At 31.6% G+C, this 17113-nt stretch overlaps 2 protein-coding genes across 5 annotated transcripts in view; both read left to right on the forward strand.

Annotated features, from left to right (window-relative positions):
- LOC127700649 (tetraspanin-9-like) overlaps positions 1 to 17113 on the forward strand; it is a 67866-nt gene that overhangs the window by 27493 nt on the left and 23260 nt on the right. The window lies entirely within an intron of this gene.
- Positions 173 to 16984, forward strand: LOC127700651 (CD63 antigen-like). Of its 3 annotated transcripts, none has more exons than XM_052204213.1 (10): positions 173 to 365; positions 5408 to 5452; positions 7639 to 7712; positions 8218 to 8448; positions 9012 to 9086; positions 11153 to 11260; positions 11880 to 12068; positions 12987 to 13070; positions 14276 to 14359; positions 15079 to 16984. In XM_052204213.1, exons 3-9 carry the CDS (start codon positions 7656 to 7658, stop codon positions 14336 to 14338), a joined length of 807 nt encoding a protein of 268 aa, XP_052060173.1. In that variant the 5' UTR covers positions 173 to 365; positions 5408 to 5452; positions 7639 to 7655; the 3' UTR covers positions 14339 to 14359; positions 15079 to 16984. The 3 variants fall into 3 exon arrangements, with proteins under 3 accessions (XP_052060173.1, XP_052060174.1, XP_052060175.1); XM_052204214.1 differs by lacking the exon at positions 173 to 365 and adding an exon at positions 4203 to 4302; XM_052204215.1 differs by lacking the exons at positions 173 to 365; positions 5408 to 5452 and adding an exon at positions 5558 to 5577.

Consider the following 17113-nt stretch of genomic DNA (forward strand, 5'->3'; position numbering starts at 1 on the left):
TGTCTGCAGTATAATTAGAACACCCTTCATCAGTTAAAGCAATGGTATTATTTACTTTAAGATTTGAAAAACAACATTGAAGCCTTTATACTTTATTTCATCGTTAAATTATTTTACATTTAATAAACATTAAATTTATAAATATACAACTTTTAAAGTTTTATTCAAGCCGGTGCGGTTTAAATTCACATGTGTTAACTTGAGAACTACTCAGATTATATTCAGTTGGTCATTTCATGTTCGACAGTGGATAAAGAGTAAGTTGGTCAAGTAAGAGAGAACAAATGGATGATTTATGATGCCATCTGCAGGTCCCCAGCTTTACATTTGAGGAATTATAGAAACTGAATACTGTCTACAGTCAGGTATTACTTTCAGATTTTTTAAGAATATCTCTTTATTTACAATTTCAGAGCCTGTCAAACACATGTCTCCTTTCGGTAGCATTTCTTTGTCCATAAATTCCTAAAGATCAAACATTTTACCAACTTATGTATGTTTAATTTGTTCTCGACCTTGTCATGTATGTATATATTTGCCACTTGACGTTAAGCAAACAAGACGTAATCAAATCTAAAAAATAGAGCATTTATTCAGAGAAAAATAAAACCATATATATGTTATGTTATCTAACAATTTGAAGTTTGAAAAGTGACTGAAACATGTGAAGGAACTTTATGATATAGAAATTAAATGTATCTAAACACATTGCAGAAAGGAAAAGTAACGATCTTTTATGACGTTATCCTTGTTCTACGGTAACTTAATGGAAATTTTTGTAAGAATAAATAGATCTGTTAGTTGTGTTTATACTGGTAGAATTTTGAAAACGCTTCATTCTATTTATTTTGTTTGGTAATAGAATTTTAAAGAATATAAAAAAAAGTCAATTATATATATAATTAAACCGACGCAAAATATTGCTTAGAGTTATTTTATGAAATATCAATATTTTTAATCAATATAAAGAAAAAATGTTGCAGCTTGCAATTGTGATTTATTAAAGATTCTGGAAAGACTTCCCATTAAACACCGTCTGTAGATGCAAATACATACATAAAGGGGGTCCAAAAGAAAGTCTTGTCGAAATTCTATTATGAGTAGGCCATATTTCAGAAAATTACATAGTATAGAGTTGCAATACCAAGTGATAAACCTTCAATATGCGAGTATTATCAACTTTTATAACAGTTGGTGTTTTTTTTCTCTCTTGGATACACTAAAAGCCACTCTAAACGTGTCACTTTATTTTGTTTTCTATTCCTTATATTCTATGTCATTTGTGAAAAAGTCTGCGTACTGCATTTTATCTGTAAACGAGGTATTTATGACTTAGCTCAACGATAAATTGTTTTAATGTGATACTCTATTAAGAATTTTAATGAATTTGAAATGGACGATCGAACGTGATTCAAATTAGATCATCTCCCATTTACGAGAAAAAAAATAACTCTTGAAAATGATATATATGTCAAATTGCTTGATACATTATTTGCTATCGAACAAAAGTCATTTCCCCACGGTTATTGATTGTTGATTACTTAACGTCCAGTAGCAAATTTTTAAGGCTTATACGGGAATAAAATAGTTGACAATATATTTATATTTATACGATCTTAAACTGCGCACGACTTCAAGAAAAGGACGATTTTAACTACAACCGAAAAATGTCGGCGTTTAGCTGCCGTAAAACAGGAAACCTCCAGATCCACTCAAAGAGTTATTGACCGCCTTGTTTATTGTACAGGAAGCATTTCATTATCCCTCGGATCTAACATCTCAAGCAATTCTGAGATTACTAGTTATAGTTATAGTAATCTCAGACCAATTCTATAAATTGGAAATTTAAAAATATTTGTTTTAGCATTTCGAGATTTCAAATTCACAAAGTTGGATGCTTTCTGTTTCATGAACAAACAAAAATATGCTCTTTGGCAATAATCAGACGAATAAAGTAGTCATATTTCTAATTGCAGCTACAGTTGGGTTCATTCTTTCCTTTTCAATGTTTAGTTTACCATCAAAATGTTTAGTTTAAATACATAAATCAGTTGTGTTTTTTTTTCTTCATTCGCTTTGTCGTATGTATTTGATGGTATGAGATGATTTATTTTGAATATGCGCAGTGTTGTCCGCTTAAATTTTACCATTTACGTCTTGGACGATCGGTATTTAGACTTCGATTTTTATATTCGTTACTGAGCAAAACATTTCTGTGCCGCATTTTCATTTTCAGATAGAAGTGGAAGATAACAAGGGGATTTCAAAAAAAATAAATCGGAAAGAAACTAAGCCATGACCAAAAACGAAAAGACATCAGTTTACAAAACATTACATGGAAAACTTAAAGACTGAGCAACATACACCCGTCTCAGGCATTCGGATAGATAAGCAAATCCTGCTCCACATATGGCACGCGTCATATTGCCATGGTTCAAATTCAAAACTGATGCTGTTCGGTAGATAAAATTATTTAACAGAAATGATTTTGATGTTAAAGATTTGACCTGAAATCTGCGTTGCTTTTTTAGTTTCAGTGAAGGGTTTTTCATCCTGCTGGCTGGTATGTTGAAAACAAATTGTCGTTACTTAAAACAAATAAACAGAAAACTAAGCTAAAAGACATGGTCTTAGACATATACATTCTTTTAGTTGTTTTAATACTTAGTCTATGATCTCATTCAAACAAGGTTACATAAAACAGGCAAAACTATATTATTTTTATTCACGACTTTTCTGATTTAGATATACTTAACGTGAAGCATTATATGCTAAATATAACCAGTAAATTAAATTACATTAATCTGTCAAAATTGATTTTCGCTAAAGATTTTCAAAAGATACAAAAAAAAAAAAAATACAAAATATTTCAAAAATAATTCTAGGTCAAAAGATTAATTTCTAAAGTTCACTAGCCATTTACAATAAAAATGGATTCTACATATAGGTTTTTTTTTCAAATACATATTTTGAACAACACAATACTGTAATACAATCTATAATTAGAATTATTTCTCACGAAGGTAAGGTAAATATTTACAACTTCCTTGGTTACGGGCGTAGTGTGAACATATATTTATTACGTGTGTACAAAATTAGTGTCACGAACAAATGCATGATACATATATGTAAAAAAGTAAAATATTTGTGTTTATTAAAACCTACCTTTAAATGCGAATACGTGACTCGTGATCAAACTTAATCATCAGTGACTGAGATAAAAAAATAAAGAGCCAATATCTATACACTTTAAAATTTGGGGTGCGTCTTTAGACTCGTGTCAACCGTTATTTTTTTCGCCTAACAGAAGTTGCTCTGGAAACTTTGTTATAACAAAGTTATAATATCTGTTCCTGTTGGAAGAAGGCATACTTTCATAAGTTACTGGTATCACATATGTGGCAGGATCTAGTATAGGGTTCTCAGCTTGATTTCAGTAAATACACGAGTTGTCTCTTAACCCAGATATTAAACTAACGCATAGTTTATAGTTATTAATAGATCGCGTGGAGTTAATAAACTCACCATAGATACCAGGACTAAAATTTTGAACGCTAGACGCGCGTTTCGTCTTCAAAAGACTCATCAGTGACGCTCGAATCAAAACGTAAAAAAAAAAAAAAAAAGACCAAATGAAGTTGAAGAGCATTTTGGACACAAAATTCCTAATACAGTTAGGTAATCTATTCCTGGGGTAGAAAATCCTTATTTCAAAATATTCAAAGTTTTCTAAACATTATTATGGCCATATCAATGATAACTCATGTCAACACTGAAGTACTGACTACTGGCATAACAGATAGACTCAATGTTTCTTAACGGATGGCATATTTGTATAAATACTTCACTAGGAAAATTTGATAAAAATTGTACTAGACTGAGTTTTTCCTTATGATTAAACATTCATGAGTTACAGATTTGTGTTTTGTGCAAAAATATATCAATTGAAAGAGTGCTTTAAACCCAAACCTTTAAATATATATTGGATTTTCAGAAAAGAAAATCATTATCTTGACGAGGAAGTCATCATGGTCATGTGCTATTCCATTCAATCTATTGTAATCAAATTTAATGCGTCATTGATAAGCAAAATAAACATTATACTTTAATAAAATGTAATAAATGCGCTTTTAGAATCAAGAAAGTGTCCGTGACCTTAATAAATGATAAACAGGACTTGAACTACGCTCTATACTTCTTATCCATTTCAACACATGAAGTAAAAAATCGTGAATACAACTGGACACTAAATCAATGTATATATGGACTTATGAAAATAACCACTTGGAGCTGCAAAAAAAAGTCAAATTAATTATCAAAATGTCTGGCAAAATAGAATGTGTAATTCATAGAAAAGATCAGCAGAAACATCAGTATTAAGATAACGTTAATTTAAACATTTTGATAACGAGAAATTTAAGCATAAATATACGAACAATCTAATCACAAAAAAATTGTGAGTATGCTTTCTCGTAATAATAAAAAGAAAAACTATCTTAAATCCACGCTTCGGCATGGGAAACCAAAAAAAAAAAAAATAAAAAAAAAAATGAGTAGGCGTATAACTTCATATCCTGCAGGAAAATCTCACTTACATGTGTACAGTTTCAAGATACATTGGTTTGTGATACGTGTACTTTATTGATACTGTGATAGTCCAAAAGGCTAACAATACATCTTACTCACAAATCAATCATTATCCAAATTTTTAATTCTCCTTTATTTTGTCATAATTAATGTTTAGCCTAGTGTCGTGATTCTGTTGTCCAAAAGGTGACTGGGGAATAGAAATATGGCCACTTAGGTCTTCTTCCGACCGACAATGAAACCCTTGCCAATGTGGGGCGTCCGTTTAGCTGTGTTGGATGTACAAGTACGCAGTCACGTCCGGTCAGAATGGCGACGTTCAATGCGATGTCTCGTGTAGACTTAACGTTAAGAACCATTGCAACAATTTTTGTGGGGTCGTATGTGGCCTGTTGCAAGGCAAAATATCTGTCCCTATCCAATATGCCCTCATTTTAGAGTGGCAGTCCAAATTTCTCCGACTCTCATCATGGACGATCTCTTTACCTATTGTATTATTGTTAATTTGTTCTCGTCCTGAACATGCATGAAATAGTTGCCACTGCGATAATCAAACAACATTCAACAATCAATCATGCTTCTGTTTGTGTCTGCTTTTTCTTATGAAATGGCCGTTAGTGTCAATGATCAAAATATTATTTGTTTGATCGATGTTTACTCATACATATTTAAACTTATAGGTAATAAACTCTTTGTCCACGGTATTCAAGCGTTTAAGGTATCTGATAACTGATGTCAGGTATTGCTATTGGATTTTATAAATAGATGGTATTTACATAAGTTCACACAAGTTATTACATTTTGCAATACGTATTTACAGGAATCGATTTCGAAAATACCGGAAAGCGTTTGCAAAGTAAGGAAGGTGAGTTCTGTTTTATCTTTGATTTTATTTGATCTAAGTCTATATTGACACAGGTATGTTTTTAGAATTCACATTTCATAAATTATCATTCTATTAGCCGTTTATGCGAGTTTGGTCTGACACAGGTATGTTTTAAAATTCCATATTTCATAAATTATCATCATATTAGCTGTTTATGCGAGTTTTGTCATTCTAATAGAAATTAATGCGAGTTTGACCAGCATGATTTAATTGTTTGTCGAATAAACAAATTAATTCTTTTATCATTTAAAGATAAAGAAAATAAAACTTTTATTTAGAACGAATCATATGATTAGATTTTGTTTATTTTTTCTTGTTTATATAATTAAGCATTTATTTCATGTCCACATATTTTCAGTCCGGTTTCGAATCACATGCCACAATTATTCAGATTGTATTTTTAAGAAGTTGAATAAATTCTTGAATGTAAATGACCTACATATTTCTGTCATGGATATATGCGTTCTATTTATCCCCCTAGATGTTAATGACATAAAGATGCTGATTCTGTTCTATTTATTCACCTTAGCCATAAGAGATCAATATATGTCCTACTGTTAAATTAATATTTCATATCTCTGTTCGATCAGGTGTATTTGTGTTGAGTCTCATCATTTACTCAATACGCTGCCATGTTGTCTTGAAATGTTTTGGCATATATCTGTTATTCTAGACAGAACAGTAACAGGCATGTGTCATTTCGAAACCGGATATATACATGCATATTGTATAGTAAATAAATCTGTAATTGTTTCATCAAACGATACTCCATTAGGCATGTTTGGCTATTCCAGATTTACTTCCTCCTTTGTTGTATATTTTAAAAAACCTCCTACTGTAATTAAACATCGTTGGTTTTCAAAACTTTTGGCTCTTAAAATATCTGAAAAAACTTGGTCCAGGAAAACGCTTCGAATTAATTCAATAGAAAGACAAATGTTATGGGGTATCGATCCATGACACAAAACCAGTACATGCACAGAAAAAAAATCAAAGGAACAGTGCTTGTATTGCTGTTCTTCATCTCAAAGCCACAGTGTTGCCTTCAACACGGAACAAAAAAAAACTCTCACTTCGCTGCAAGTTTAAGACACCCACTAGCACCGGTTTGAGCGGAATTCTTTGCAAAATAATTCGGATAGGCTTTGTAAGATGTAACACCACCAAATTGGGCCCGGTGAAAAAGAACATACTGGGAAGTTTATCAACCTCATAATTTTTTTAGTAAATTTTATTGTGTTCTAGTATTTTAACTTAAAAAAAAAAACAACTGCAAAAGCAGATAATATGTTAGTATAAAAAACATGCAAAAATTAGATATCTTTCGCCAAGAGCAAATATTTAAAAATTGGAGATGGATAAAAGAAAGTCGCATAATAAAACAATTGTTGACTTTTGATATCAGTTAATACAATGATTTATCAACCCCAGAGATCTGATATTCACTCTCGGCCGTTGGCCTCGGTGAATATCATATTTCTAGGGTTGATAAATCATTTCAATATTCCACTGTTAATACATATTGATAGTTTAATCAATATTTGATTGGTTGAGACTATCCCACGTTTCATTGAACAACTCTTCATATTCCCTTCTGATGATCATATTCCCCTCTGAAATGTCGGGATTACATCGTGCGACGTTACGTGCGGTTAATGTACATAACGTTTTGAACTTCTTATTCTTCTTAAAATAGTGATAGCAAAAATCATTATCATGTTCAAATTTATTACAGACGATAAAACAAAAAGACTAACAATGAACTTTTGTTCCGTACTGTTTATCAATGTGTATGTCATGTTTAGTTTAACTTATAAAAACAAACGGATAAGAAAAAAAAATGTATGCCAAATAATAATTAATGTATTGATAGTAAACAAAGCATAGGCAGTGGAATAAAACATTCATTTCCCTTTGCCTCGGGAGATATGAAGATTTGCGTACCCTCGAAAAATCATATTTCCCTTGGGCAGAGCACTCGTGAAATATGAATATTCTTGGGTGAACAAATCTTCATATCTCCCTCAGGCATGGGAAATAAATTAGTATCAAAATATGGAATGACTCATTTCTTAGTATTAGCTTTAGAGTTTTTATTTACACATTCTATAATCAATATTTTACTGTCATATTTAATTCATGTGTATTTTATACTTTTTTCCCAGCCAATATTTGATTCATCATGTGTAACCCAAAGTGCAGCAAAGTTGCCTTGATTGTTATCAATATTATATTCATTGTAAGTATATGTAGTGTATAGGTTTAAATTATAGTATAATTAGATAAGAAAACCAAAAAATATAAACTTTTATTGAATTGGTTATTTAAATAAGCAATTTGGTATTAGACTGACTTTTATATGTGTCGATTTATGCTTGTGTTACATGATAAATAGATAAACTACAATGGCTTGGTTAAATTCGAACTAAATGAAATTCAAAACAAGACAACAGAAAAGACATTACAATGATGTACCGCTCATAAAAATAACAGAAAACCGACAACTATGTATACAGGAGAGCCTAAATTAGTTCACATACTGAAAACGTGATTGTATAAAAAAAAAAAAAGGAAAATGAACAGCAATTTTTCTGTTGTCTTGTTTTGAATTTCATTCTATATTTCCTATACATCCATATAAATTGTGCACATCACTCACGTTTTCCAAAAGCATAGAAAATAATGTGTTTAAAATTGAATCTTGCCATTTGCTTATTAAAATGTAGTGATGTCCGTTTTTACAGTTGCTTGGGCTTGGTTTGCTTATCCCAGGAATCTTAGTGATCATAAATGATGATGGCATCAACGAGAAAGTATTACCAGCATTACAGACTGTCGATTTTGGAGTATCGAATTTTGGTGACCTTGCCAAAGGACTCTCTATTACACTTATTGTAATGGGCTCTTTTGTTTTAGTTCTGTCGTTGTTAGGTGGATGTGGCGCGTGCTGTGAAGCAAAATTACTTTTGACGATAGTAAGTATTGAATGTCAGCTATTTTCTTCACTTTTGTATAAAATTGTTATATGTTCACTACACACATTTTGATTACGAAACTGTTCATTACACATATTTTGATTACGAAACTGTTCACTACACATATTTTGATTACGAAACTAAGTGGCTAAAATTTGTTAAAATATTTTAGATTATTGTGGATGCTCAAATAAATTGCCGAATCAAATTAACTGTTCGTCCATCTGGAATTCAAAATACGTAAAAACAAAATCTAAAAGATCATTTTTCAATCAATATTATAAAGTTTGTTCCTCCCGAAAAGAAGTTTTCTAAGCGTTTAATTCACACATGCATTAACATTTTTTATATTGCTTATATGTTTATGTTCTCTGTAATATTTTTTGTTTATGAGGATAAAGTATTCAGTTAAATTAATATAGTCTTTTTAGCATCCCATAGTAAGGCACCAAGTTCATCATCCAGACTGTATAGATTAAAAAGTATAATAAAGACTGTAAATCTATTATAAATCTATAGAGACATTTTATGTGTAGATTTTATGACTGTTATTTTCGTTGTAGTATTCAATTGTAGTTGTCATTCTGTTCCTGGGAAAGCTGGTAATTGTAGTATTGTGGATTGTATTCAAAGCAGACGTAAGTACCATATTTCGGGGATAAATCATTCATAACATAGTGTACCTTCCTTATAACATTTTTTTTTTAAATCGGCGTATGGTTTCGCTTCGGCCGAAATTTATTTATGAATTCAAAATGGTAGGATCATTGGTCCATTTTCAAACTAAAAAAAACTTAAAGCAGCTTTGGAGCACTTTAGCATCGGGAGAATTAAAGAAGTCTCAAGATTTATTTGGCTGTCTGGAATATCAAGGCAAATTTTGGTTCCAACAAAAAGACATTCGAAAGGTGTCAACAGAAATTTTCTGAAAACTACAAATAATAATAATATAAGCCAGTAAGAATGTCTGACACACTATATTGAAATTTCGATATGCCCGGAATAATTTAGAATGTACCAAAAATTTAGATATTTTTTCTTCTGAAATTTATCAATTATCATTATCAAGTAATATGATGCAAATAATATAGCACATACATTCCACCAGCAACCAACAATGGTCACTGGGAAATTGAAATAGGGTCTATTGGTCTTCTTCCGACCGGCAGTAAACCCCTTGTCAAAGTAGGTCGTACAATTGGCTGTGCAGGATGTACCAGTACGCAGCCACGTTCGGTCAGAATGGTAACGAGCCGATGCCTCGTGTAAAGAGAGTCACGCTCTCTACACGTTAAGAACCCTTGCGACAACTCTTTTGATTGGTCCTTAGGCAAGGCAAAATGTCTGTCCTTATCCAATATTCCTCATTTTTCAGTGGCAGTCAAAATTTACACGGTTTTCATACCGGAATAACTCTAGTACTACCTATTGTATTGGTTGTTAATTTGTTTGCGTCCTGACCATGCATGCAATATTTGCAACTGGACGTTTAGCAACCAACAATCAATCAACCAATCCATCAGGAGTGACATAAATCTAGTGGTTTTAATACAAAAATTTAATTTGCTGAACCATATGCGCTTCTTGATATTTATTTCTGATCGAACCCATATTGTGCAATTCAGAAAGTATCAAAAGTTGAGCAGCAACAAAAACATCACAAATAAAAACCGAAACAAGCAAAGGAACATCTGTACATCGGGCGCCCTACCTTAGAATTCAGCCAGCACATTTTAAATCCAGTAGTTAACTAAAATCCACAAGTATCAATAATAAAGCAATAGTAGTCACGCAAAGCGCAGAGCGTTTGCGCTTTTTCAAATAGACATTTGTGCTTTAGTAGAATTTACATTTCCACTTTTCGTATAAGAAGTGTTTGCCTTTTATTTTATTATTTCCCTTCTTATACGGGCTGAGCGACAGGTGCTTGGTTGTGATCAATTTGTCCTAAAACGGTATTCGTTCCATTGTCAATTTTTTCTCGAGTTTTCATTTCTTGTCTCGCACCTCCAAGATAAATCCTCACTTTTCAGTGTCTCATCAATTTGGTTTTAAAAAATCCATCATATACAGTGTTCCCTTTACTTGTTTCTCGACATTTACAATCCATTTATCAATCAGTGGTTGATAATGTGTTGTAAAATAACTAACTTTGGGTTTAATAGACTCGGTATGGGTTTTTCTCATTGTTGAAGGCCTTACGGTGACATATAGTTGATAACATCTAGTACGTCATGTTGGTCTTGTTGGATAGTTGTCTCATGACAATCATATTTACATCGCCGTTTGTCATATTTACATCGCCGTATCAGTCGTTTCAACTCACTAAAAATTATATATGTCAGTTTGCAATCAGTACAACCAAATGTTACATTTTACAGTTTAAAGTGTACGGATAAAAAGCGCAAACGTGTTTTCGATTTCATAAAGTGGTCAAAACGTCAAATCCAAAATTTACGTCATATTTGACGCACAAAAAAAGCGCAAAGTTCTTACAATCGTCCTTCAAGTTTATATGCACACGACACCTGACATGTGATTTTCAATCCATTATGCTTTATTTGTGTCGAAAAATAGTTTGCTAGGTAAGACATTTTAGTATGACTGCTTTTGTTACGTGCTTAAACCCGATTCTTTAGAAATGTCAATTTCTTAGAATTCTAACTAAATGTCTTGTGGTTATAATATTACCGTCTTTTTACAGGTAGAATCGAAGTTGAAAGCTGAAATGAAAACAGGACTTCTGAAATTTACGAACGATGATCTTACTACTCACGAAGTCTCAACTGGATGGAATTACCTGAATATGAACGTAAGCACATGTTATCCATATGTGTTAGCAAAATTCTGTTATTTGTTAATCTGTTAGTTTTTCAACATCATAAAACATGCAGGTATACCTGCAAATTTTTCCACAAAAAGTTTGAATGTAGTCATTTTTTCGAAAAACAAAACAAGGAAATGAATCAAAATAATCAAAGAAGATGAAACACAGCGAACTTGGAATTTTGATATTAGTACATCTTGTTCTTTAAATAGAAAATTGGGAACAAAATGGTTTCAATTATTTTGTGAAATGAATATACATGTATGAAATTTCGTTTATTCTCAATTATTTGACATATTTTGATTTTTGTAAGAATACAGCAAACTTATTTTACCCAGAGGGTGTTAAATGTTCGTTTATACTGACGTCAAACTCATTATTTCGAAATTGATGAAATGCAGCAATATACATTGTCTAGGTATATCTAATTTCAGTATTTCAAAGTTGATAAAAAGGCAAACCTTGTTGTTTAGGTGGTTCATTTAGACGTCACTTACCTTGAATTTTGAAAGGTGAAAGAAATAGATTTTTTCTATTTTTCAACTCAATTGACATTTTTTAACATAGGGATTGAGATAGTGGATGGTTTTATGTTATATTACAGTTTAAGTGTTGTGGTATTGATGCTGTCACTGGTACAGGAGCTGGTAATGATTACACGAACTCTGCATGGTATACAGGAAGTGGAACTGACGAGCTTCCCAAATCATGTTGTCCATCAGCGACATCGTCTTCATACACCAGTACATGTTCATTTACTAAGAGTGCAAACCCAACTGGACAACATTCACAGGTACATAAGTGTAGTTTTATATAGAGAATTAACTTAGTTGACATCCATTACTTTCTGTTTATAAGTTTCTTACTTAATCGAACCGAAATTTATGGTAAATAGTCACAATTAAATTGTGCAGTTTGGTTTATACCACCAATTTACAGCTCGGTCGAGATCACCTTACTATTTTATAAATGATTGTTGTGAATATCGAACCTACTGAAGTATTTCATTCAAAGCCAGATGATTACTAAAATATGCAATCGTCAAGGATCCAAATAACGTTTACGGGTATCAATGGGAACGTATATTTAGGTTGTAAAATATTCGTATGCACAGAAAAGTGATTTTTTTAATCAATTTTGATAAATACAAAAAATAAGGAAACGTGGTACGTTGTGAACAGTGAAGTATTTGTTTTGTTGAATGCAATTTATTGCATTTGGAAGAACAGTAAATTTAACAATTCTATTACCGAAATTAGAGACGGGATTTTATTTTTACTACGAAAATGAAATGAATTATTATAATACATATTCTTATATCTTTAACATACATATTCGTCAACATTAAGAACATATTTTCGTACTGTTTACATTAACTGTCAATTCTCACTTTTTCAGTATCTGTTTTTTTTTTCTGTTTTTGCAAGACAATGACCACTTTTTTGTGTTCGAATCAATATGTTTGATTAAAAATAAATGTCGCATTGAAATCAAGATTATCAACCGAATTATATTGGAAGACTCTTCTTGTGGTGTTGTGTGGTTTCGTTTTCAAACGTTATGCAATTGATACAGGTCCAAGTGTGAAGACATTTGAAATAAATTGCAAGCAACAGTTTTTGCTTCTGTGAGAATAAGAAGTAAATTATCTATTATACAAGCACTGGTTGCATTTACTTTTCATATGAATGTCAATATTTTATTTGAACAGGGCTGTTACGATGCTTTGAAGGAGTTTGCAGATAAATATTCAATTGCATTTATATGTGTTGGCGTCTTCATTTTGTTAGTTGAGGTAGGTATATTAATGCTATTAGTGTTGTTATGTTATTGAAAAATTCTTTTTAAGCATTCATAACGTACTGCTCTTTTGTAAGTTTTAAGAAAGCAAGTACGCAGATGTCTTATGTTACGAAGTTTCCGTCTGGTATGTGTCCATTGCCATTGACCTCATTTTCGTGGTTGAGCGACTATATATACTTGAAAAAAAGTAAAGTTGTTTTGTCATGTAAAATACTCGCTTATGAGTGAAAGGATAACAATACTTGGTATATGGAATCCTTGCAAGGTCTACATGTCCAGCAGACAGGGTTCACCTGACCTCGACCTCATTCCATGGATCAGTGATCAAGGTTAAAGTTTCCCGATAACGTCCGATTCCCAGATACTGTAAGCAGTAGGTAAACTTTGTGTAGTTTATGGAATGATGTAAGATGTACATGTCAGCCAGGTAGGTTTCATTTGACCTTGAACTCATTTTCATGGTTCATTGGTCAATTTTAAGTTTTTGTTTTTTGGTCTGTTTTTCAAATAATATAAGCAATAAGTCAACTATGTTTTAGTGTATTGAATGATTGTAAGGTGTACATGTCTGTCTGGCAGATATCATCTGTCCTTGACCTCATTTTCATAGTTCAGTGGTCAATGTTAAGTTTACATAATGTTGCTCTCTTCTCGGATACTATAGGCAACTGTACAACTATATTTGGAGTATTGAATGATTGTAAGGTGTACATGTCTGTCGGGCATGTGTCCTCATTTTCATGGTGCATTGGTCAATGCTTGATTTGCATAGTTTGGTCTTTTCATTGGATACTTTAAGCAATAGCTCAACTATATTTGGTGTATGGATTGATTGTACGATGAACATGTCTGTCTAGCAGGGTTTATCTGAACTTGACCTTATTGTAATAAATTATTGACAATGTTAAGTTAATTTGATACTTGTATTAACACCTTTATCGTTAAAACTTTCAACTTTAAATCAATCATGTTCAGTAAAGCAGGCGAGACATTTCAGCGTGTGTACTCTTGTGTATAAAACGGAGAAAAAAATCTGCACTCAGTTCCTAATAATAAGAAACACTTGTCGATGTTTTTGTACATTTTTATTCTAATTTTATCCACACTCGCGCACTTTCTGTATCATGTATAAAAAAAATCGTAATATTGAATCCTTCAAAGATATTTGTATTATACATTGACATATTTCAATTTTAGGTGGCAGCAGTGATTTTTGCGTGCTCGTTGTGCAAAAACATAGGCAAAGACCACGTTGTATAAAACCTTTCTCTGCCATAAACAGTATGTATTTTTATCATTTGATATTATATAAATACGCATATACGTTAAGGACATACGATACAGTTTTGAAGGGAGAGTGGTGAACTTCCATACATTAGAAATCCTTTCTACTTACTCTATGAGTCGTGAATATGTCGCCTGTTGCAAAGACAAATAGTATCGGGTCTTTTCTAATTTCACCACTTTTTTTTGTTTTATCATCAGTCCAATAAGGTATGACGTTTTCGGACAATAGTCGACAACCAAACCATCTACTGCTTAATACTGAAATGAACCAGTTTTTGGAGTTTTCATGTTCTTTTATGTTTTATGTTACTAGTATTTTTATGGGGAAGAAAGTTATAAAGTTGGATACAAATTTAAGAAATCTAAAACAATTTTGTGTGCACAATCCATGTACTCTAAAATGCATTTTCACTAGTTTTACAGTTATAAACCATACAAACTATAAAAGTCGAGTGTAGAGAGATAAAAAATGCGGACAGCACAAAGAATTACCAGCATTAAAAGCCACAAATCGCTACACAGTCACTTGAGGAATAATATTTCGAGTATATTAAGGACCTTTTGAAAACAGTTTTTATAAGGTCTCTGGTGGAGAGTTGTCTCATTTGCAATTATACCACATCTTTATTTATATTTATATTTTCAATATCAGCTAGTATTGCTTGCATTGTGTTGTACAAGGCACTAATTTTGTTTTATTTTTTACTTTTCAGGTTTCAAGACAACTGTTAGCGTGTGTTTGAAGATTTAGTCTTACAAAACTTTCAGAAAACAATATTTAGTGATATATTTAATATTACATTCGTACATATATATTTTTTCATTGCTGCAAACAGATGTAACTCAATGATTGACATTTCAGAAAACAATTTATTACAGTTTGAGGTTAAGCAATAGTGTTTAAATATTCCGTACAGTAGAATTATTGACCAACCAGTTTAACGTGTTTATGAAACACTTCTTAATCTAAAGAAGTGATGAAAAACATCATAGATCAAACAGTTTATAATAAATTATTAATTTTCGACAATATTCAGAAAGTAGATTATATATTAAGAAATTATGAGGATCGTGAAAGTTTAAATCCTTGGTGTGTTATGAATGGTTTATCTCTTTGGTAATATATTTCATGATCGATAGTTATTTTTGCGTTTATTATCAACATAACCAAACAAATGGTTTGAAATGTACATATTGATGGCTGATTATCGTTTTCGTTTGTAAATAGACTGAGCATAGTGCAAGTTAAGCGTTGAAATATAAGCGGATTCATTGATTTATTCATGAAAATGATTGCTTTGTCTCGCTTCGAAGAAGTCGAGAAGGCGAGACTTAGAAGTGATGTGTCCGGCGTCGTCTGTGTGTCAACAATTTATTAAAAGTTTGTGATAAGGTAATTTTAAGGGTAACTATTAATGATAAGTCAATGATATTTGGTATGCAGTTGTATAAGCATTAGCATGTCACATTTCAATGAAGATTATTTGTCTCAGCCACTGCCATGGCCTATAATTGACTTCGAAACTTTTGCATAGTTAACGGGTTAAATTTTGTGATCAGGTGAGTTTAATGGGAACCACTGAAGACAAGGCAATGATTTTTTGTGGAGCCTGCGTCTTTTGTCGCAAAAGCGAGACACAGCGATCCTACATTCCGTCCACAAATATTCACTCTGTAAAAGTTTTTGAAATTTTAATACCTTTCTTAAACTATCCTGCATTTCTACCAAACTTGGATAGAAGCTTGTTTATGATCATAAGATAGTATCCAGAAGTAAATTTTGTAAAAAAAAAAATCCTGTTTATCCGTATTTTACTTATAAATGGACTTAGTTTTTTCTGCCAGTTAACATTACATTCACTTTGTAGTTAAAAGTTTTAAAAATTTTAATAACTTTCTTAAACTATCCTGGATGTGTACCAAACTTTGACAGAAGCTTGTTTGTGATCAAACGCTAGTATCTAGAAGGAAATTTTGTAAAAAAATATTTCCTGTTTTTCCGTATATTAATTATAAATGGGCTTAGTTTTTCTTCCAGTTAACATTACATACAGTCATCAGTTAAAGTTTTTAAAACATTTATTAGATTCATAAACCATCCTGGATTTTTATCAAACTTGGACAGAAGCTTCTTACAATCAAAAGATAGTATCTAGAGGAAAATGTTTAATAATTTTTTCCCCATTTTTGTTACAGCAAAATTTGCATTATACTTTCAAAAATTGCATGCAGACGAGACACAACTCTTGTGTCAATAGTTTATTTATTTTATCAACATCGTTCTGACATAGACTTCTATCGAAAACTTTTTGTATATATGCCAGTAATTATTCGTCCATAGTACACTGTTTTAGTGCTTGCAGCCTTCGTATTATGTTGCCATGGAATAATAACCGGGGTTGTTGTTATTTTTAACAGAAGAGAAATTTTATTTACTAAAAAGTAGATAAAAATAATTGAATAATCAAAAAGCAGAAAAATTAAACAAATTTAACATTTTTAATGCAAGCAGTTATGCGTCACTTGCCAGTTAACTTGTTTGAAAATTTACTGTATGTGTTTTGTAAACTTCTATCTCATTTTCATTGTTTCATTTGAAATTAAAAAAAAACTAACGAATGATGTATTATAGTTATTGTGTGACAAAGTATGCATAAAAAGAAGACGAATTGACAGAAATGTAGAGGAACATGTTAGTTCATATTATTATACTTCATGTCAAAATGCCAGATTTCGATTGGTTAATAC

This window comes from Mytilus californianus, unplaced genomic scaffold, assembly GCF_021869535.1.
Source record: "Mytilus californianus isolate M0D057914Y unplaced genomic scaffold, xbMytCali1.0.p SCAF_5, whole genome shotgun sequence".
NCBI classification, from domain to species: Eukaryota; Metazoa; Mollusca; class Bivalvia; order Mytilida; family Mytilidae; genus Mytilus; species Mytilus californianus.

What these genes read in the sequence shown, in the direction of transcription:
- LOC127700651 (XM_052204213.1), top strand. Translation starts at nt 7,656, where the DNA reads ATGTGTAACCCAAAGTGCAGCAAAGTTGCCTTGATTGTTATCAATATT. An exon ending in GGAATTACCTGAATATGAAC is followed by an intron (nt 11,261 to 11,879) that starts GTAAGCACATGT and finishes GTTATATTACAG; the next exon opens with TTTAAGTGTTGTGGTATTGA. An exon ending in CAACTGGACAACATTCACAG is followed by an intron (nt 12,069 to 12,986) that starts GTACATAAGTGT and finishes TTATTTGAACAG; the next exon opens with GGCTGTTACGATGCTTTGAA.